The sequence below is a fragment of the Microtus pennsylvanicus genome, chromosome 1, assembly GCF_037038515.1.
Source record: "Microtus pennsylvanicus isolate mMicPen1 chromosome 1, mMicPen1.hap1, whole genome shotgun sequence".
In the NCBI taxonomy this organism is placed as follows: Eukaryota; Metazoa; Chordata; class Mammalia; order Rodentia; family Cricetidae; genus Microtus; species Microtus pennsylvanicus.
In genome coordinates, this window is record NC_134579.1 from 152039538 (window position 1) to 152063001 (window position 23464).

The window sequence follows — 23464 nt, forward strand, 5'->3', positions numbered from 1 at the left end:
TGTACGTATGCATGTTTCTAACTCTATTTAAGACATTTTGTATATTGATACAATTTTAGGATATATTTATCATGTTATATATTTCTGCCTTTGATTAAGATATTTATACATTGTTTACATTTGATGTTATTGTCCACCTTTACTACATAATTATTTAAAGATTGTTTAATATTCTGATATAAAGTCTTAATCTCTAAATTATATAGGTATTAAGTATTATAGGTAATAGTCATTCATGTTTGTTATATTTTCAGTCAAACTAATTAGTGTTATACTTTTAGTCAGACTAATTAGGTTCTTTAGATACATAGAAATTGTATTCTGCATAGATAGGTAACCATTAACCTCTTCAAAGATCTGTATAACATAACATATAAATAACTTTGGATTCTGTTGACATGAGACATGATTGTTCCTAGCAGCACTGATCTATTCCTGAGAGAGTGTTGAGGACCAGAGACAGCCCACTTGAAGTTTGTCTTCTTCTTGGCAAAACTGGCCTTTGGACAAGAAAGTACCCATGCCTCAACCACTGACAAAATGCACAGTGTCTGGACTGGACAAGCAGGATACAAAAAAAAAAGACTGTCAAATCTTGCCAAGATAGGGCAAGACAGATTTTAAAAATGTTCTGCCTCTGAAAATGGTTTGTCATTTACTCTAGGCCTTAGCCAAAGTTGGTTGCTTCAACATTGCAAATGAGACTTTAAGTAATTGCTCAGACAGCCATTTGTCTCTGTCATCGACTGCATATTTTGGAAGTTGCTTCATTGCAACTTCCTGCCTACTCAACTAATATTATCTTCCTCCTCAGGCCTTCAATGGGATTGAAGATTAGATGGCCATAGCTACCATCCTCTTATAATCTAGCCAAGTCATTTCCAATGCAAAACTTAGACTCCTTAGGATAGAATATTTATTAAAACATTAAGCATATATTTCTTGATTAATAATGTTTATGTTGGTTGTAATTCTAATCTTACACTTGATATCTTTTCCTAGTGTATATAGTTTTATATTGGTATTGAAACTCTCTTATTAAAACAAAAGGAGGAGGTGCTGTGGGAGCTCCTTCTGCTACTTCTGCTACTTCTGCTCCTTCAGGCAATAGCCTTTAAGATACCAGCCCACTTGGATATGGTGTCTTTTACTATGAATGTATCTGTAAAGCCTGCACTTTCTTGCTTCCAGCTCTCTCTTCCATCTGCTAGACTCTGTTCCTGTTCTCTATACATGCAGAGGATTGTGATCTAGGACAGTGATCTGTAAGTCTTCCCTAAATAAATAACCCTTTATTATACATAATTTTGAACTAGTGTGGGATTATTTTGTATATTCCACCATTAGTTTACTCTGTCATAAAATGCTAGATGACCTAAAAGGAATTGCTCAGGAACAGAAAGTACAAACATTCATTGTGGGCATTGAAATATGTACCAATATTCTCCAATAAGAATTCATCAGAGTAGATACCCAAATCACAGAAAGACATTGCTAAAAAAGAGAATTACAGACCAATCTCACTAATGAACATTGATGCAAAAATACTAAATAGAAAAACTGGCAAATTGAATCCAAGAACACATCAGAACCATCATCCACCATGATCAAGTAAGCTTCATTCATAAGATGTAGGAATGGTTCAATTTGCGAGAATCTGTCAACATCATCCACCATATAAACTGAAAAATAAAAACCATATGATCATCTCATTATATGCCAAAAAACTTTCAACAAAATACAACATCCCTTCATGATAAAGGTCTTGGAGAGATCAGGGATACAAGCAACATACCTAAACATAATAAAGGCAATATACAGTAAGTCAACAGCCAACATGAAACTAAATGGAGAGAAACCCCCAGCAATCCCACTGAAATCATGAATAAAACAAGGTTATCCACTCTCTCTGTATCTATTCAGTATATCTTTTGAGGTCCTAGCTAGAGCAATAAGACATCAAAAGGAGATCAAGGGATAAAAATCAGAAAAGAAGTCAAACTCTCACTATTTACTGATGATATGATAGTGTACATAAGCGACACCAAAAATTCTACCAGGTAACTCCCGCAACTCATAAACAGTAAATAGCAGAATACAAAATTAACTCAAAAATATTAGTAGCCCTCCTGTACACAGATGATAAAAGGACTGAGAAAGAAATCAAAGAAACAACATTCTTCACAATAGGCACAAATAGCATAAAATATCTCAGAGTAACTCTAACCAAACAAGTGGAAGAGTTGTATGATAAGAACTTTAAATCTTTGAAGGAAGAAATTGAAAAGACACCAGAAAGTGGAAAGATCTTCCATGCTCTTAGGTAGGCAGAATTAACACAGAAAAAGTGGCAATTTTACCAAAAGCAATCTACAGATTCAACACAATGTTCATCAAAATCCCAGCAAAATTCTTCATTGACCTTAAAAGAATGGTACTTAACTTCATATGGAAAAGCAAAAAACCCAGGATAGCCAAAACAATTATGTACAGTAAAAGAACTTCTGGAAGCATCACAATCCCTGACTTCAAACTCTATTACAGAGCAACAGTACTGAAAACAGCCTGGTATTACCATAAGAGTGGACGGGAGGACCAGTGGAACCAAATAGAAAGCCTGAATATTAATCCACACACCTTTCAACACCTGAATTTTGACAATGAAGTGTAGACATAAATCACAAATCAATCCCACATCAGTTTGGAATTATGATTAATAAAAGGGTTATTTATTTAAAGGGAAAACTTACAGATCACTGTCCTAGACAACAGCCCTCTTCACAAGCCAGAAGTGGAGCTGAAAGCAAGAGAGAGAGAGAGAGAGAGAGAGAGAGAGAGAGAGAGAGAGAGAGAGAGAGAGCAGGGCTACCACTGCTTTTTAAAGCAAAAGAGACCATGCCCAAGTAGGCTGATATCTTAAAGGCTATTGGCTGAAGGGGCAGAAGGAACTTGCACAGCAACTCCCCTTTTTGTTTGAATAAGAGAGTTCCAAACCCAAAACAAAACAATATACACTAGGAACAGATATCAAGTATAAGATTAGAATTACAATAAGCATGAACAATATTAAGCAAGGAACACATGGTAAATGTTTTAGTAAACATTCTATCCTAAGGAGTCCAAGTCTTTTATTAGAAATTGCTTTTGGCTAGATCATAAGAGTACAGTAACTATGACTATCTAATCTTCAACCCCATCAAAGGCCTGAGGAGGGAGATAATATTACTTGAGCAGGCAGTAAGTACAATCAAGTAGCTTCCAAACAGAGACAATTAACTACCTGAGCAATCATCCAAAATCTTATTTTGCAATGTTGAAGCAACCAACTTTAGCTATGGCCTAGTATAATTGACAGACCATTTTCAGAGGCAGGAAATTTTTCAAAACTGTCTTACCCTGTCTTGGTAAGATTTGACGGTCCTGATTATCTATTTCTGGATATCATGTAACTTGTCAGTAGTTGAGGCATTGTAAGTTCCTTACTCAAAGGCCAGTTTTGCCAAGAAGAAAACAAGCTCCAAGTGGAGTGTCTTTCATGTTCAACATTCTCTTGGGAATAGATTGGTGCTGTCAGAAGCAGTCATGTCTCATGTCAACAGAACCCAAGTTATTTAAATGCCATGTTCCACAGATCCTTGAAGTGGTTGAAGAATACCTATCTAGACAGAATACAAACTCAATATATCTAAAGAGCCTAATTGATCTAACTGTATGTAGAGCAAGCATGAAAACTATTGACCTATTAATACTTGTATAACTTAAAGACTAAAACTTCGTGTCAGAATATGAAATAACCTGTAAACAAATGTGCAACAAATGAGGACAATGACCACAAAATGTAAACAATATATAAGTATCTTGATGAGAGGTAGGAGTAATATATAATGCAATATGAAAATATATCCTAAAAGTTATATCAATATACAAATTGTCCTAAACAGAGATAATAAGATACATATATACAATCTGACAAAATAACTTTGTATAGGTATACAAATAATATCAACAAAAGTAAAAAATATAATTTAAAATTGTATCAGTATACAAAAGCTATACCAATGTAAATTATCCATGAATAATAGCTCACGTGTATTCACTCTATTACCCACTATTACTATTCCCCCATTTTAAAAAACATAGTTTTCACCCTAACCCTCTATCTAATACAAGTAAAAATCAACAACCCCTAAACAGTATTCCCAACCCTATGGACAAACTTTTTGGGGATGGGAGTGTCATTATCTAGAATTACTTCCCACTGTCATGGGGGTGATGTTCTCTTAATGGGATTCTGCAAAGTTAAAGTGAAGGATGGGTAAGTTTCAAAATTACTCTCTCTTATACTTGCAAACAATTTCTGAGCAGTTGATAAGGTTTTTTTCAAACTTCTTTTTAGGAATTCTGGCCAGAATGTCATTAGAAGGTGCATCATTTCAGCAGCTGGTACCCTTAAAAAAAAGGTGGCCTTATAGTAGTGCTGTCTGCATCACGATGTCATCTTAACTAGGTAGAGTTGATGCTGTGGGGCCCCATCTTCTTTCTGGAAACTTCAAAGATTAATGCAAGAAAAGGATCTGTAAGAAAATCTATTGTTCATCACGAAAAACTTAAACATCATTCATATATACATATATTCAATGAAGAATATGATATAGACAAAAAAGGCATGGAGAAAGTAAAAATTTTTCCTAAAGTCTTTCTTCTGTCCCATACCAGATGGCTCTGGATAAGAGACAGAAACTCTGAATGTTCCTTTTCACAACACACTTGGATATAGAGAAGTACAGAGCCATTGTCCAACTCCAAAGCCAGCTGAATATATTATGTGTGTGTATGTAAATGTAAGTGTAACCCATGCCTGGATTCATAAACCATATTCTGTTATCTAGGTGCTCCTTAGTGGATAGCTAATTTTTCTTCTGTTAGCATTCAAACATCCAGGGTCTCTTGAATTTTTGATGATCTGTATTTTCCTGCAAAGATGAGAGCAGAACCCTGCTCCAACCCTATATGGCTTTCCTTACCACCTGTATGGTTGTCACCATTGTGGATGAGCTATCATTTCTCTGTTTCAATAGGTTTCTGCTTTTAAAAGGGAATCTTTATTAATTTTGGTGGTATCCATAATTTTTATTCTCCTGTGGAAACAAGAGCTAAACCCCTTTCCCAACATAGTGCATCTCCTGGTTTCCATTGTGAGATCAACACATCCTTGAAATACACTGGTTGATTCAGTTCAGAAGTTTTTCCAATTATCCAATACCTCTCTGCTGCTGATGTTCCTTTCTCATTAGCACTAAGAAAATTCAACGTTCTTGAGATTTCTGTCTGGTGCTCCAATGTGGGTCTCTGTCTCTGTCTCCTTTCATCGCCTGATGAAAGTTAATATTCAGGAGGATGCCTGTATGTTTTTCTTTGGGTTCTCCTTTTTTTTGTTTTTTTTTCAATGTCTTAAGGTTTTTATGACTCTGAAAAGACAGCATGATCATGGCAACTCTTTTTTTAAATGTAGTTATTTATTAAAGATTTCTGTTTCTTCCCCGCCACCGCCTCCCATTTACCTCCCCCTCCTCCACTTCAGTCCCCCCCCCCTCAGCCCGAAAAGCAATCAGGGTTCCCTGTCCTGTGGGAAGTCCAAGGAACCCCCACCTCCATCCAGGTCTAGTAAGTTGAGCATCCAAACTGCCTAGGCTCCCACAAAGACAGTGCGTGCAGTAGGATCAGAAACCCATTGCCATTGTTCTTGAGTTAGTAGTCCTCATTGTCTGCTTTGTTCAGAGAGTCCGGTTTTATCCCAGGCTTTTCCAGACCCAGGCCAGCTGGTCTTGGTGAGTTCCCAATAGAACATCCCCATTGTCTCAGTGTGTGGGTGCAACCCTCGCGGTCCTGAGTTCCTTGCTCGTGCTCTCTCTCCTTCTGCTCCTGATTTGGACCTTGAGATTTCAGTCCTGTGCTCCAACGTGGGTCTCTGTCTCTGTCTCCTTTCATCGCTTGCTGAAGGTTAATATTCAGGAGGATGCCTATATGATTTTCTTTGGGTTCTCCTTATTTATCTTCTCTAGGATCACGAACTATAGGCTCAATGTCCTTTATTTACGTCTAGAAACCAAATATGAGTGAGTACATCCCATGGTCCTCTTTTAGGGTCTGGCTTACCTCACTCAGTAATAGTGTTTTCTATTTCCATGCATAGCAAAAAAAGAGAGAGCATGAGCAAGGAACTCAGGACCGCGAGGGGTGCACCCACACACTGAGACAATGGGGATGTTCTATCGGGAACTCACCAAGGCCAGCTGGCCTGGATCTGAAAAAGACTGGGATAAAACCGGACTCGCTGAACACAGCGGACAATGAAAACTCCTGAGAACTCAAGATCAATGGCAATGGGTTTTTCATCCTACTGCACGTACTGGCTTTGTGGGAGCCTAGGCAGTTTGGATGCTCACCTTACTAGACATGGATGGAAGTGGGTGGTCCTTGGACTTCCCACAGGGCAGGGAACCCTGATTGCTCTTCGAGCAGATGAGGGAGGGTGACTTGATCGAGGGAGGGGGAGGGAAATGGGAGGCAGTGGCGCGGAGGAGGCAGAAATCTTTAATAAATAAATAAATAAATAAATAAATAAATAAAATAATAATAAGCCTTAGATAATAGGCCAAACAGTTTATAATTAATATAAAGCCTCAATGTGTTTAATTGGAACTTAATGGCAGACAGAAACTTCCATTCAAAGCTCACTTTATGGTTTTTTGAATTTTTGTTTTCTCTTCTATAGCTGTACTGTTATCCACAGGAGTATGATTTCTTATAAAAGATGTTCATTTTTTTAACTGCTCTGGTGATGTTGGAGTTCCCTCTGTGTGTTGCTTGTATTGGTTAATGAATAAAGAAACTGCGTTGGCCTGATAGGGCAGAACTTCGATAGCATAGAAGACAGAAATGAATTCTGGGTGGAAGAGAGCGAGGCAGAGATATGCCATGAATACAACAGAGACCGAGGCTGGAAATTTTACACAGTAAGCCTCTGCCATATGGCGATACACAGATTAAAAGAAATGCGTTAAATTAAGATGTAAGAATTAACCAATAATAAACTAGAGCTAATGGGCAAAGCAGTACTTTAATGAATACAGTTTCTGTGTGCTTATTTTGGAGCTAAGCTAACCAGCTGCCTGGGACCAACAAGCAGCCCCTCCTTGCAACACTCTGGTAAGGAGTTTCCTCTACAATGGCAGGAAACAACCGAACTGGATTTGGCATAGGAGCCTGCAAGAGTACCCTTACAGAATTTCCTGATGGCAAAGGATTACCATGAATATACCTCATTGACCTACATTAATTAGTTCAAATCCTGCTTTTGCCACCCTTTCTACATAATCCAAAAGAGGGAGCATTTTGAATGGATTATTCTTAGAAAAATATTGTTTGTAGAAATGTCCTGTCTCCAATTCCTTTTAATGTGACCCTGTTTGCCATAATTATAACATTTGACATTTTGATTTTTCCTCAAACCCGTGGAAATCACCTTTCATATCCATGTATCACCATGTTCATGAGATTCTATATTAATTGTATTTCAGATGCATTCCTCCAAATGTGCTGACCTTGCCTTTAATGACCTAATTGAACTTTGGCATAGAGAACTGACACTCTTAAAGGTCAGAGATTCAATTTTCATTTGTCTAACTTCTGAATTTGGTATTATTCCATTTGCTGCTTAATTCAGTCTTTGTAAGAAATCCATAAAGTCTTCTTTTGAGCCGTGCATAGCTTTAGTACATGATTTATTTTTTTCCCATTTCTCCAATTCTGTCCCAAGCTGCTGAATGGTATAAATTCAGGGTGTGGCCATTATATACAGCCTTCCTCTTTATAGTAGCAGAGTTTCCTTCTCCAAGAATTTGATCTTGGGAGATTTCCCTACCTCCAGCTTTATTCCATTGTTCAATAATCTTATCTTCTTTTCTGAACCAGGTACTCCATTATAATTGTGAACAGGCTCTAAAACACCATTATCCAAATCCTTCCGGTCATTAGTAATAATTCTATTATAATCCAACCATGAGTCTAAATTTGCTTAACAAAAGGCAAATGAATGTCATATAAAACTATTGCTTCCTTGAATCTCTTTAACTCTAACAATGATGAAGGAGTCCAGTTAGCTGTAACAGAGCCACATCCATTTGACAATTTCTGTAAGGTTACTGGATATATTAAGGTTGGTTGTCTGAAAACCCTAGGCTGATCCTCTTATAATGTTATGTTAAATAGACCTTAAGACCAACAATTAACAAATAGGGCCACGTAACGTGGATGATTATAAGATATTGACAGAGAACTAAATTAATTTTTTAAAATAATAATACAGCACAACTGCAAAATGATCTAAGTCATACAATCAGTGCCAGCATGTCATTCTCTCCCATGTTGGCATTGAAAGAACTATGTCACCCAGGGAGGCCTGAAATAAGTGCTTCCTCTGCTGTGTCTTCTACTTAGAAGGAACTGCCTGTGTCCAAGTCTTGTAACTTCTTCCTGTATCGCTTCCATCCCTATTCCCAATACAGAATATGCTATATTCTCAATATGATGATGAAAACATTTATTTAAAAAATATTTTTTTGTGTTTATTCATGGTTCAGTCTAGGAAGTCACAACAACTGAAGACTTTCTAAGAGACCCTGATGAATAGACAAAGGAAATTTTAGTTCTGTGTCCTTGTCCAGAATCAGACATGAAGCCAGTCTGACACTGGAGCCAGTGCCTCCCAGGAGATGAAGTTGCTGCTTTTAGGGCCAGGACTTTTCCTCCTAGGCTTGATTCTCATCCTAAGAGATCTGTCTGAGGCTCCCCATGTTTTCCTTGTCAACACTGTCTGACCTGTCTCTCTGCTAACCTTGGCCCTTTTCCCCCTGCTAATAGTAACTGAGATAGTGTATTCTTAATAAACTTGCTTGGCGTAATGCATCAACTTTTGCAATACTTCTCATACAATTATTGATTTTCTTTATTTCTTAGACCATATCTTCTTATAGAACCCCCTGATTTTCAAGACCCTTATTCCTGATTGTTCATATCAGCTCTAATTTTTTTCTGGTTCATACTACAGAAAATATTAAGGTTACTTCATCATTCAATTTTCAGCTTTAATGAGATAAAACATTTACAAATATTTCCAACATCACCTAACCAGCCCCAGGGTCCCATGGCTGTGCATGCTTTGTCAGTATTCAGGCAAATACCTACTCAGCCCCAGGGTCCTGTGGCTGTATGTCACTGTGCAATCTATACACATATGCTGTGTGGCCATGTAAGCCACTATAAATGTGCTAAGCCCCTTTAAAAGCAAGCTATGCCCATTTCTCTCCATTTCCTCTACCACTCCTTGTTGTAATAGGAGCGGCGGGGCTGTGTCCCCAGCACCTGGCCACCCATATGGCTAGCTCTAGCTTATGCCCCGAAATAATTACATGGAAACTGTATTCTTTTAAACACTGCTTGGCCCATTATATCTAGCCTTTTCTCGGCTAACTCTCGCACCTGGACTAGCCCATTTCTAATAATCTGTTTAGCCCACGAGCTGGCTTACCAGGAAAGATCTTAACCTGCATCTGCCTGGAGTGGAAGAATCATGGTGACTCCTTGACTCAGTTCCTTTCTCCCAGCATTCTGTTCTGTTTACTCTGCCTACCTAAGGGTTGGCCTGTCAAATGGGTCTAGGCAGTTTCTTTATTAATAAAAAATCACTCTCACATCAACTCCTGTCTCCAGAGGCTAGTCTCTTCCATCTCCCCTCCCCACTTTCCCATTCCCTTTCTGCAATATAAAACACTCCAAGTGAGCCTTGTGGCTCAAAAATAAAAACAAGCAAAGAAAAACACAAAACCAAAAACTTTCTTTATTCCTCTTCTTTTTTCTCATTTTCTCTGTTGGCCACTGACAAAGCATTTCCATTATTTATAAAATGCAGGGACAACAGAATCAGAGTTCCCAGAGTTCTCAGAATTTCCTAGAGACTGATTATGTCCACCCAATGGTTGTGCACTTGAGGGAGATTTTGTTATATGAAATTTCTGAATCCACCCTTCTTCCATGGAATTCAGAGTCTGGATCTTCCCAGGCTGATCGACACAAGGGTAGGTTCTCAGGAGGAACTTTTCTGCCTGGAAGCTAAAAGGTTCACCTGCCCATGGCTTGGTGTCAGGATGCACAGCTTGGCATAGGTCATATAATTTGCCTCATCTCTTGTATCAGCCTGCAGTATGAAAGTGTAAAAGAAGGTTTATATTGGGAACTGGGAGCCTGGGATACTAAAGATATCAGGACTCACCTGCTCAGTTAGCACTTGGCCTCCTTTTCCCTGTGTGTCATTTGAAACCAGTAATTCCTTTGGCATGAGGGAAGAAGAGGTGGTGTCTGCCCTTCTGAGTCTGCAGGGTTTCACTTGGGCATACAAGTCTTTGGAGGAGTCTTTTTCATGTTTTCTCTGCAAATGAGGGAGAGACAGAGAAAATCATTATGACTCACCAGAGGCTCTACTTTCATATTTCTGCTGGGTGCACGAGTGATATTTCAGACATTTACATAAAACTAAATGATTGCTGATGTGGTCTTCTGAAAATTCCAGAGGACATGGAGTATTTGTTAATTTCCTCCATGCACTTCTGACATATTATTCTGACACTTTGATTTCCTCAACAGTGCCTCATCTTTTAAAAAGAGAATGTCCCTGCCCCCAGGACACTTGAATCTGCCATGTCCATTACCCAGATTGACTGTTGGAGGAGAGCTGCTTGTTGGTTCCCGGCCACCTGGCTAGCTTAGACCCAAAATAATCACACAGAAAGTGCATCAACTAAATCACTGCTTGGCCCACTAATGCTAGCTTCCCACCAGCTAACTCCTATATTAATTTAATCCATGTCTATTAATCTGTATATCACCATGCAGCTGTGGCCCACCGGGTAAAGTTTCCAGTGTCTATCTCTAGCAGCTCCATGGTTTCTCTCTCACTCGGACTTTCTCTTCCCATGCTATAGGCCAAGCCAGTTCTTTATTCATTAACCAATAAAAGCAATAGATAGACAGAAGGACCTCCCACACCAATGTGCCAGTTCCTCACAGGTTTGTATGAACATCCTAACTCAAGCTTCACCTTAGAAGGCCTCTTTCAAGTTTCCTTAAATTGACACTGTGCCTCACACAACCTCAACATGCATCCTCTAGCTCATTTCCCTCACACACTTTGCACTGCTCAGTCTGTGTGTTTGTCCCTGTATTGTCTCCCATCCAGAGCTTATTCCAGTGGGTAGGAAGACCTGTGTCATGCTATATCTGCAGCCCTTACATGAAGCATGGTCTAGGGGCAATCCAGGAACTGGAGAGATGAGTCAAGCGAAAGAATGTTTGCTGTGTAAACATGAGCACCTAACTTTGGTCCCTAGTACCCACATAAAAAAGTCAAACAAGAATGCACATGCCTGGGACTTAGGGGACACTGATGTAGACAATGGTGTGAAGGGTTCAATGGTACCAGTTCACTCAAAGAGACAGCTACAGGGTCATTAATAGAGCTTGTCACAGAGGATGAGTTGTAGAAAACTAGAAGAAATCAGATGTTGGCCCTCTTTCTGCCTGTACTTACACAAACGTGCCTACACATTCCCATATACATGGTTCTCATTTACTTGTGTTTCCTATTAATTTACTTCTTAGTTTTATAACTACAGGTTAAACTCAAGGCCCTATACATCTGAAGTGATCACTTAAATACTGAGCGACAATTTCTGACCATCATATTATCATAAGTTCTTAGCATTGTGGATAAACAAGAGTCTCACCAGAACATCCAGCTCCATGCTGTCTGCATGCTGTGTGACCTTCACAGTAGCATCTGTCATAACAAAACATGCAGGTCTTCCCCTGTCCTGATTCCCAGGATATCTCACTTCCCCAGACCCCCTCCCTATCCCTGATAGAGAAACAGAAGATGTAGTGGAGTAGGGGTGCATAAAGAGGATTTAGTGTCCCAGATACTCCACCACTCCTGTGATGGTGAAACCTCAGGTATCTCCCTCCCAGGCCCTTTTCCTCTCACATAAGACTTCTTCCTGGATGGCAGGAGCTGGCTTGGAGCTGGGGAAACAAGAGGGTGTCAAATGACAGAAGGAAAGTCAAGCAGGTAGAGTCTGTTTCTGAACATGATTTACCTCTTCTGGTGGCTTTTGTCTCTGGTCACCGAATCTGCATGATATTGCAAATGAGTCTCTGTCTGGACTGCAAGAGAGAAAGTCCCTCAATGGGGAGACTATAACCTTTTACCTAGCACATTCAGGAAAAGATGGGACCTTTACGGCTCATTGTGTATGTGTAAAAATCTCCCAGGAGATGGAAAAGTCCATACAATACAGAACATTGCACTTGTTGCCAGATGATGTTTTGCAATCAGCATCTGCAGAAGTGTTTCTAAGCTGACATATCCCAGACTGACTTACTTTGAGGGTCAGTGCCCTGAGCTCCTGCTTGGATACTCCACAGTGGGACCTACTAACCTCTGAGACCCAGGCCTCCCACACCCTACTCACCTCCCTCCCTGTCTTTGTTCTGATGCCTGAATCTGAGGATAAGGATGATGGTGAGGAAGAGGAGAAGTAGAAAGAAGGCCACAGAGATGCCAATCACAGCCTTTTGGTAACTTGCCGGTCCTAGGAGACAGGTAACATCATGAATGAAGAATTGTGAATAAGAAGTTCCTGTGTGAGGCTGAAGAGGCAGTCATAGAGCCAAAATGGGTCTTCACTAGGCCCTCTGCATATAAGTTATTATTGTTGGTTGGTTTGCTTTTGGTCGGGAGTTTCTGACAGTGGTGGTGAGGGGTATATTATACTTTTGCCTGCACTTGGGACATATACTTCCTGCTGGATGACCTCACCCAATGTTGATCATGTTTCTGCCTGATGTTATGGTATTCTTTTGTGCCATTTTCAACTAATGTGCCTGTGTGGTCTACTCTTTCCTGGGGCATATGGTGCAGGGGTAGTGAAGGAGACTGGATGTGTGAGAGATGTGAATGAGTGTAGGAAAGAAATGCTGCAATTGGGATGTATTGTATAAGAGAAGAATAAATAAATAAAGAGAGAATTGACTATGTGGTTGCTCAATGTTAGGGGTTTGTTACTTGCTATCATTTTCAAAGTCATGTAACCTGGGACCATCTCTGAGCACTTTCAGTCAGTGTTCCTGCCACAGATCACCCTGAAGGATGGTACATAGGTGAGGATTGAACCCAGGTTATCCGGCCTTTCACCATATTCCCTATCCTTGAGCTAAACCTCATTAACTGGAAGGAAGGATCCTGAATGTCCTACCCTATCCCTGTACCATACTCCTAGACAATGTCACCAACACAATGGCAGATGGAACAGAATCACTGCAGAACAGAATTCTAGGATTGTTTTCTGTAAGTAGATGAAACAGATAAGATCATCATTAAAAGGCATTTAATGTCTGTGTCAGGGTCTCCCATTTATACTTGTAGAAACTGAGAATCACATAAGAGAGGGGCTAGTACATGTCAACCTCTCTAAACAAGAATTTACCAACTACATAACTAGCTTGATATTTCCCAAACCCACCCTGCAAAAGAGTTGTTGCCTAGACCTCAGTAGTCAGACACAACAGGAATGAAGATCTGTTTTTCATGGCCTAACACAATTGGATGGGGAAATTCTGGGGAATTATCACCTGCTATCATTTTCAGTGATTCAATCTAGGACAGATCAACAATATCACCTTCTATCAGAGCATTTCTTCTGCAGCCTAGCTTCTGAACCTCTGGTTTTCTAGGAACCATGTTAGGAATCTCTGCTTCACACCTAGTATGTTGGTCATCACCCAAGCTGATAAATGAATGAAGATGCATGGGGACAGAGTGTCAGCACATACTCATGATGAAACAAAATCCCTAGACAAGAAAATCTAAAACCTCTGTGGAAATGGAATTTTGGACACAAGGGAACTGTGGGAAGTTTGTAGGGAGAATGATACTCTGTTATCTCATCTTTTATCAGTCTTCTACCTACACTTCAGCCTCTTCAGAACCTTCCAATTTCCTACCTAAAATCTTCTGGGACTCCCATGCAGAAGGTGAGATGATGATTAATTGAGAAAGAACAGTTTGTTTCTAAATCTCTACCTAGGTCAAATCCTAGGTCAATAATCTTGTCTTAATTGAGCTCAAAGAGGTCTGGGTCATCTCACCTGAAACTATGATCTCCACAGGGACACTGGGGTGTGACAACAGGTAAGGGGATGAGCTTTGGGAACCAAAGCATACATAGGAACCCCCAAGAGCTGAGGTCACAGCACTCATGGAGAATTCTCCCTGATTTTGTAAATCATGAAACTGTGATTTTTGATGCAAATAGGGATGGGCTGCACCTTCCTTGAACAGAAGGAAAGTATCCACAGGGACTGATGATTTACACTGCAGGGTCACAGTCTCTCCTAAGGAAACAGTAGTGCCTGGATGCACAGAGAGATATGGTGCAACAGCAGGGTACCCTAAAGAAAAGAAAATTATTGAGTGAAGGACTTTAGCCATTATTCTGAGTCCCCCTTTCAGAACCTAGTCTCTCTATATTTTAACAGACTGTGCAATCCTTCTACCTGGACCTATTTCTCTGTGAGATATTCATCATCATCTTGATGATGAATTCCAGGTCTCCTCCCAGCTTAACCTGTGCCAAGATGGGTCCCAACTGAATGCACTAAAATCCTTACCTGTGATCAGGATGTCCAATGGGTCATTGGGGGCTGACCACTGAGAGGAGGAACTGTGTGCACCAAGGCATCTATACTGACCACCAATGGAGGAATTCACAGAGCCCAAGGTGAAATTGGCATGAAAATGTCCATCCTGAGACTGATGGACAGAGAACTGGGTGAGGCCACTTTCCCCCTTCTTATACAGAGCAAATCTGTCATAACTTATCTCAGAGGAACACTAGAGGATCAGGTTCCCTCCAGAGGTCAGGACACGGCCTTTTTGGGTCAGCAGGGAGGGCTTCTTTGACAGTCCTGTAAGCAGGAGACTCAGGAAGCGATACAGCTGGATCTTTCTATACATTCCACATCCCATCCTGCCCTAACAGTGCCATGGCCATTCATACTCTGGGCCTTAGCACTCAACAGTTTCCTTTAGCCACCATGGCTTTGAACCTTCCTTGAGGCAGCACAACATATGACAAAGGGTTTCTGGTGCCAAACAGTTGAATACATGAGACTTCCTTACCTGAGACATATATCTCCAAAGGGTCACTGGCCTCTGACCACACATGTGAGGTATTTGTATAGTATCCATAACATCTGAAGGGCCCACTCTTGCCTGATGCCACGGTGATCTCAGGAAACAGAGCTAGGGACTGTCCAGTGTGTGTAAGCTGTGCCTTTTGGGACCTGGAGAAATTTTGATCTGCCCCAGTCAAAATGAACCAATCATATCCATTAGATGAGACACACTTAAGGGTCACGTTCCCACCTGAGGTAACCACAGGGCTGGGCACAGCTGACAGAGTAGGTTTACCATGGTGAACACCTAGGAGAGGAAGAGGCAGCCTGTTTAATGAAAGACAGCCCATAATGTCTCCAGCAGAAAAGCAGAGGAAGCACACCTATGGAAGATTATTTCTAGAGGACAGAGGCAGAGATTGTTTCACTTAGTGTCCTCTCACCTGTCACCACCAGCTCCAGGGAATCACTGTGCTCTGTCCAGCCAGCAGAGTTGTAAGAGTAACAGCGATATTTTCCTGCATGATGCTGTTCCATGGATGCTATTGAGAACATGGCCTTGTTACTAGGATCTTTTGGAGTTTGACTGTCCCAGGGTGCTGGGCTTCCTTCTTTATAGAGGAAATACATTGGTTGCTCCTCCTTGGTCCCCTCACACGAGATGGTCACATTATTCCCTAAGGCAATCACAGATCCCGGCTCAGCCCTCAAAGTGGGTTTCTTAAGTTTTCCTACAAGGAAGTAGAAGAGAGGGATGTGGGGTCAATCAAACAGTTTCAGAGTAACGATCAAACTTGCTCCTGATCTTGAACTTTACTCCTAAATAGAAAAACAACCAATGATGTCATGGGAAGACACATCATTCTCCTGACCCTCCCAGGTTCCATTCCTATTATGCTCTCCCCTCATTTTTTATACAGTGACTCTCATGGTCTGCATACTGTGTCAACTGACTCAGGAACCCTGAATCCTCAAACACATGACACACCATGATCTAAACTGGAATCCTGTGTCTAGTAGAATATGATTCTCAGAGACCCCAAGGTGCCCTCACCTGAGATCAGAAGTTCCAAAACGTCACTCCCTTCTGACCACACCTGAGGATTACTTCTGTAAGAGCCATAGCATCTGAACCTCCACCTTTGGCTGAATGCCACTGGTGTCACTTGGAACTTGGCAAAAAATGGCCCAGTGTGTTTATCTTGTGAACGCTCACTGTGCAAGAACTTCTGATCATCCTTAGTTAAAATGAACCCGTTGTATGAATGATTTGAGGTACAAGAGAGCGTCACAGTCATTCCTACAGTCACAACAGGGTCTTGCAGTGGCAACAGTATGGGTTTGTTGTAGACTCCTAAAAGAAATACACACGGAAAATAAAAGTAGACCACACAGTCTAAATTGCCGCCCACGGCTTTCCTTCTATGGGAAATAGTGCTTAGCAGTGTTTCAGGAGAGTGACTTCTGGGGAAAAGATATTTGAGTTTCTCTTACCTGTCACCACCAGCTCTAAGGTGTCACTGCGTTCTGTCCATCCAGCAGAGCTGTATGAGTAGCAGTGATATCTCCCTGCATTCAATTCTGTCATAGATGAAATGGTGAGTTTTGCACTATCATTGTAGACTATTTGGTTCTTTTGGTCCCAAGGATCTGGGCTTCCCTCTTTATATATCACATAGATTAGGGTTGGTAGTGTTGCCTTACACCAGATGGTAACATAATTCCCAGAGGTGATCACAGAGCCTGGCTCAGCCCATATGGTGGGCTTGTGAAGGGTCCCTGCAAAGAAGTAGGAAGAAAGTAGGTACATCTGTCACTAAAATGTCACAGAGAAAGTCAAAATTGCCCCTGACACATAAGCTGATCTTCAATATCAGAGGTACACATAAAGACCATACATTTACATGAATCTTAGATTTCACTATAGTATCATCCATAGTTTCTACACTTCAAGACCAGCTGTATCAGAAATTCTTTGACACTGAGTCCAGTAGCCCTGGTTGTCAATCACCCAGCACAAATCAGGTATATTCCAGGGACCCTGTGTCAGTTGCAATTATACTGAAAAGAACGTACTGCACTTCCTTACCTGATACCAGGAGCTCCAGTTGGTTACTGGGCAATGACCACATCTGAGGGCTGCTCAAGGAATAACCATAGCATGTGAACGTCCACCTCTTGTTGGGAGTCACAGGATCCACCAAGAACGTGGCTCTAAATATGTCAGAGTATATTTTCTGTGAGGGTTCAGGACTCGAGAACTTCTCACCATCCTTCATTAGAATGAACATATTATACGGCCGTTGTGACTCACACTGAAGGGTAACTCGCCCTCCTGAAGTCACCACAGGGCTGGGAATGGCTGACAGAGCAACATTGCTGGGGTAAACTCCTAGGAGAGCAGAGAAAGCCTGTTAGGTGAACTTTCATTAGAAACATTGTTCCCCACTTCTCATAATTGAGAAAGGAGCCCCCTTAAGGCAAATCCAGGGGCTGAGGGAGGGTTCTGTTACCTGTCACCACCAGCTCCACGATGTCACTGCTTTCTAATGAGCCATTGGTGCTTGTATAATTACACAAATATTGGCCTGCATTGTTCCATTGAACCAAAGAGATAGAAAACTTGGCCTTATTCTCAGTTTCTAGAAGGGCTGTTGGTTTCAGGTAGTCTGGACTTCCTACTTTGTAGAGACGATATTTTTTGGCCTCTGAAGGCCCTTCACAGAAGAATGTCACCTGGCTCCCAGTGGCTACCACATTTCCTGGCACTGCTCTCAGTGTAGATTTAGAGAGGACCCCTGAAAGAAATTGACAATTGGTTCCCCAGAACTCCCCCTTTAATACAAGCTTTCTGACCCAGAACTTTTCACGGATCCCCAACATCATGCAATGCCTGCTGTTCTCCATCTGCTCTGCTTATGAGTGCCCTTTGATCCCCAATAAGGATGTCCAAACTAGTATAGCTGGGAAGAAACTTACCTGCTGATGCTGGGTTCCAGAGGTTCAGGCTCTGTCCTGGAAGAGAGTGTTTACAATGAAACATGAGCAGGACCTCCATTTCCCAGTGCCTTCTGGAGCTGCTGAGACATCCCAATTGCACAAATCATGATTGCGAGGTGGATTCCCTCTCAGAGAATATTTCTCCCTCCCCAGGTGGTATCTCACCAAGAAACAGTAGCACTATAAGAAATGGGGTCATGGCATCTTCCAGTTGACACAAGTTTGCAGATAGATGATCTCCTTTCCAAACACACAAACACAAAATGTGTGGCCTATGCAAACTGGTTTCTGGTTCCAGTCATGAGGTTGTCATACTGGCAGCCCCTGAAAGAGGAACTGTTCTAACTTACTGCCTGACTCTTTTCTTCCTGGGCTATGATGGGTTGGGCTAAAGATTTTGTGGCTTCTATCTCTCTGTGGTTCTTTAGTTTTTGTTTTTGTTTCTGGGACAGAACTTCTTAAACCTCATCCAGTTCTCAGATTTCTCCTTCTTATTCCTCAGCATTCTGTATACGAGTATTACAAACCCAAGTCTGACTGTGGTCTCTTCCTGCAGAACATCTCCACTGTAACCATCTCCATCTGGATAAATGCTCTCAGTCATCACAGACCAGGACTTAACACAAAATAAGCCTGCTGGTTTCCAGACCTAGCACCTTCACTTGAGGGATATGGTGCTTGTTCTTTTCTCTTAGCTCTTGGTTCTCCTTTACTCCTTCATACAGACCAATCTCATGGTCAGTTTCCTAAGGTGTCTGTAAGATGCTTTGGGATGTTGTATCAATGTTTCCTAGGGATACAAGAACAATGTTTGCACAGGTCATATGGAACAATGGTAACAGAAACAAAGACAAGACTCCATACAAATCTAGCTAGTGAAACAATGAGTTACATTATGGCTCTGTAGAAGCTTGTCATCAATGATGGGATTTTTGTGTTTTGTTTTTGTTTATTTGAGTGTTTAGACAGGGTCTTACTGTGAACTCTGGCTGTTCTGGAACTCACTCTATAGACTAGACTACATCCAGCAGCCAGTCTCACACACCATTGATGAGAACAGTGTGCTCTGCTATGCCCAGAAATACTGGAAAATTCTCAGTGGTTATGTCTCTGAGGGAAAAAAGCTTTGTTTGCAACTTTTAACTGCCTATAGTTCTGGTAAGAAAAGGGTGACCTGAGGAGCCTCATCACCAAGAAAGAATATTGATGGGACCAATGTTTTACAGGTCACTTGTGTGTAATAACAGCTACAGAGACTTCAATAGAACCAGAGTATTGCCATGGTGAAGAGCAGTGTTCTACAACAAAGAAAGATTCAGGCTGATGCTGCTGGGATCATAGAGAACAGAAAGGATACACTGAGAACATGATCCTTTATTTCTCCTAGAAGAACATGAAGAAGACATGTACAGAAATGGAGAAGGAAATGAGGTATGCTCATGGCTTAGATTTAATTCTGTTCTGCTAAAAAATAATCCCTCATAGATTGATTGCTCTTTTCTTACCAACATACATGTCTAACATAGGAACAAACTCTCAGCGTTCTCTCTTCTCCTGTGTTCCTCTTTTATTCTTCAGAATCCTTCTGGCTTTTATAAAGGCTGAATTTGATTTAATGGCTGATCAATCACAAATGTCTATATCAAATTAGTTTTATTGGCATCTCAACTCTGAGCCTCAGCACCATCCTGATTGTCTAATATCAGTGTCATTTTCACCATACTCATAACTTCATGATTGCTGTGATTGGATGTACAAGAAATGATTAACCTAAAGACAGTTTTACAATGTAGTTGGCAAGCAAGAGGGATTTGGCTATGTAAATGTTATGGTTAAAGGGCCCCCTCTCTGCTCTCATGTTTTGCAGATGGTTAATACATCGCATCTAAACTGTGAAGGTCATCAAAATCTCGAGCTGAAAACAGAACTGAAAACTTCCCCAAAATGAAGGTTCCCAAAATTAAAACAGTTCCTTATTCAAGAAAAGAGGCTAACATTGTTCAGTGCCTCAACCTACCTTTGGGAAGGATCATTGCAGGGGAACTTTTTCCTTCATGGTGTCTGAGGTAGAGTCAGGACTCCAAGGTGGTTTGTAGCTATGTATGCTCTGTGCTACATCTGTAAACAGGTTCTGAAAATACTTTATATTGCTGTCTGCTGCCCACATTGACACTAAAATAGGTCAATTCCTTCATTTATCCACAGGGTAAATAGTTCATGTGTAGATATCAGTTTTGTTGTGGGATATTTGTACACTGTGTGACAAAGTTTTGCTTTGATTTGTGTAATTAAAGGCTGAATGGCCAATAGCTGGCAGGAGGTATTGGTGGGACATCAGTCAGAGAGAGAATTCTGGGAAGAAGAAAGGCAGAGTCAACAGTCAGACACTAGACACAGACAGGACACTGCAGCTGGAAGATGGAAGAAAGGCTATGCCATGATTGCTAGGTAGAAGAGATAGGCAGGATTTCTGGGGTGAGAGAGGAAGAGGAGAAGGATCTAAGCATGCAGATTGTGCCATAGAGATTCTAGAAAACTCAGAACAAGTCAGAGGTACAGAATGGAAAAGAGGTGAATGAACCACACGACATGACATAGATAAATAAATAAAATAAGTTACTTTAAGCCATAAGATCTAGATAGAAACAAGCCTAAGCTAGGTGCTGATTTTTCATAATTGATAAAGGTCTTTGTGTCATTATTGGGAGGCTGGATAATAGGTCAGAGAAAGACTCCTTACAAATGGCGTCCATTGTAGTAAGTATTTCCACATAGTGCTCAAAAAAGATTTTTCAAAGTACCAAACATGGAACCAGATGTCGCTTCTTATTCCTACGATCTTAGGTGGCCACTGCCTGACGGCTTGAGCCAGCCAGCACCATGTATGGAGATTCATGATAGGTTTAAGGCTTGTGTGTTTCTAAAACAAAAAGATAAGACACCAAAAAGAGAAGTAACACAGGTAATCCAGCCTTTCAGACTGTCTCTGTTGCAGTTTCCTCAAAATTCTGCTTCTAGAACAACTTCAGATCTGCTCGGTGAGAGGGTTCAGCCTCACAGACAACACAAGTCAAATGTAGGATAGATCCTACACTTCCCCATCACACTGGGATAGACAATAGCTAGTAGCTCTCTCAGGACTTGACCATTATCTTAATTTTCTTAAAGTCCCCTAAAGATCCATCATCCCCAGACAACAGGAAGACATATAGAGAACACAATGCCTGTATTTCCAAGAGGTGGGGTCGGTGGTTTCTGGTCATTCAGTGGTTTGTGGATGTTTGACATCATTTAGGGGGTTGGATGTAAATTGTTACTGGTCATGGTATGGGAGAAAACTAATCAAGGGAGGTGTATTCAAAGATCTCTTTCTGAAAAGAAAAAGGGCATTATATGGCAATAATAGAATAAAAGGGTAGATTATTGAATATACATTTAGACTAAAAATCAAATACTAGTCTCAAATATTTTACATTGATATGGACTTTTATATATTAATACAAATTTAAAATTACCTTACTATGTTGTGTATACATTTCTACTTTTCTTTAAGGTATTGTACCTATGCAACACATTTAAAAATGTAATGAATAATTAAGAAATACAGGTTAACCTTATATAATAATCAGACTTGTAGTCATATCAAATATGTCTTAAAGTTAAACAAAAAATATTTTAGATAGATAGTTGGTCTTCAAACACTTCCTAAATCTACAGAATATGTCATTTAAGATTTTTTTCATTTAAGATATTTTAATAACCTAAGGCTTTTTATGATAGTGAGGCATATCTGCTCCTGGAAGTACCAGTTTACTTCAAAAAAGGATGAATAACATTGAAGAACCTACATATAGAGTTTGAGTGTTATTGTAACAAGATAGCCACTGGGTAAGAAAGCCATTTTCTCAACTGCTGACTGTGTGCTATCCAAATTGGACAAGCAGGACACAAAAGAAGGCAACTGCCAAAATTTGTCAATACAGGATGGATGGTCCTTCAAACTTCCTGTTTCACAGAAAAATCTGTCAGATATTCTAAACCTGCCTTCTGAGGATAGATGCCGCAATATTGTAAAGGGATCTTGGGGTGAATGTCTAGGAAGCCAGATATCTCAATTGTTTCTATAATTTTGGAGTTCTTTGCCCAGCACTTTCTATTTACTCAGGTAATATTTTATTCTTCTTGGGTTTCTAATGAGGAGTGAAGACCAGATATTTATACATATAGTTTTCCTTGCTAGCAAATTCAAAAAAATAACTTACATAAAAGTTGAAAAGTTTATAAATTGAAAGACAAAGAAACTTAGCTCCTCTATGATCATGAAGTATAGGCTCAATGTCCTTTATTTATGGCTAGAATCCATTTGTGAGTGAGTACATACCATATTCCTCTTTTGGGACTGTATTATCTCACTCAGTAAAGTGTTTCCTATTTCCATCCATTTGCATGCAAAATTCAAGATGTCATTGTTTTTTACTGCTGAGTAGAACTCTAAAGTGTGTATTGCCACACCTTCTTTATCCATTCTTCTATTGAGGGGCACCTAGGTTGTTTCCAGGATCTGGCTATTACAAATAGTGCTGCTATGAACATAGTTAAGCAAATGCTTTTGTAGTATGATTGGTTACCTGTTGGGTATATTTCCAAGAGTGGAATTGCTGGATCCTGAGGTAGGTTGACTCCCAGTTTTGTGAGAAACCCCCACACTTATTTCCAAAGGGGTTACACAAGTTTGCATTCTCACCAACAGTGAACGAGGGTTCCCTTTACTCCACAACCTCTCCAGCATAGGCTATGATTGGTGTTTTAATTTTAGCTATTCTGTCTGGCATAAGATGGTATCTCAAAGTTGTTTTGATTTGCATTTCCCAGATTACTAAGGAGGTTGAACATAGCCTTAAGTGTCTTTTGGCCATTTGAACTTCTTCTGTTGAGAGTTCTCTGTTCAGTTCAGTACCCCATTTTTCATTTGTATTAATTAGAGTTTTAATGTCTAGTTTCTTGAGTTATTTATATATTTTGGAGATCAGACTTTTGTCTGATGCGGACCTTTTCATCTTAATGACAGTGACCTTTGCTTTACAGAAGCTTCTCATTTTCAGGAGCTCCTATTTATTCATTGATGCTCTTATTGTCTGTGATACTGGGGTTCTACATAGGAAGTGGTCTCCTGCGC

At 40.4% G+C, this 23464-nt stretch overlaps 1 protein-coding gene across 3 annotated transcripts; it reads right to left on the bottom strand.

Annotated features, from left to right (window-relative positions):
* Positions 1 to 9882: 9882 nt before the first annotated feature.
* Positions 9883 to 18672, bottom strand: LOC142831787 (leukocyte immunoglobulin-like receptor subfamily B member 3A). Of its 3 annotated transcripts, XM_075942187.1 has the most exons (15): positions 18454 to 18672; positions 18268 to 18365; positions 17802 to 18086; positions 17378 to 17680; positions 16783 to 17067; positions 16343 to 16642; positions 15732 to 16019; positions 15293 to 15595; positions 14260 to 14562; positions 12585 to 12704; positions 12210 to 12276; positions 12098 to 12135; positions 11841 to 11893; positions 10331 to 10486; positions 9883 to 10255 (listed from the first exon to the last, which is right to left on the bottom strand). In XM_075942187.1, the coding sequence occupies exons 2-15, from the start codon at positions 18344 to 18346 to the stop codon at positions 10145 to 10147; spliced, it is 2691 nt and encodes an 896-aa protein (XP_075798302.1). In that variant the 5' UTR covers positions 18347 to 18365; positions 18454 to 18672; the 3' UTR covers positions 9883 to 10144. The 3 variants fall into 3 exon arrangements, with proteins under 3 accessions (XP_075798302.1, XP_075798318.1, XP_075798310.1); XM_075942203.1 differs by lacking the exon at positions 14260 to 14562 and having other exon boundaries at positions 18268 to 18303; positions 18454 to 18665; XM_075942195.1 differs by lacking the exons at positions 14260 to 14562; positions 18454 to 18672 and having other exon boundaries at positions 18268 to 18361.
* Positions 18673 to 23464: the final 4792 nt, after the last annotated feature.

Bases quoted from the DNA above. Each gene is read 5' to 3' on its own strand.
- LOC142831787 (XM_075942187.1), bottom strand. From the start codon at position 18,346: ATGGAGGTCCTGCTCATGTTTCATTGTAAACACTCTCTTCCAGGACAG. The intron at 16,020-16,342 runs GTGAGGGCACCT...ACTTCCTTGTAG, and splicing joins TTTGGAACTTCTGATCTCAG to GAAAACTTAAGAAACCCACT. The intron at 12,136-12,209 runs GTAAATCATGTT...TTGTTTCCCCAG, and splicing joins GACAAAAGCCACCAGAAGAG to CTCCAAGCCAGCTCCTGCCA.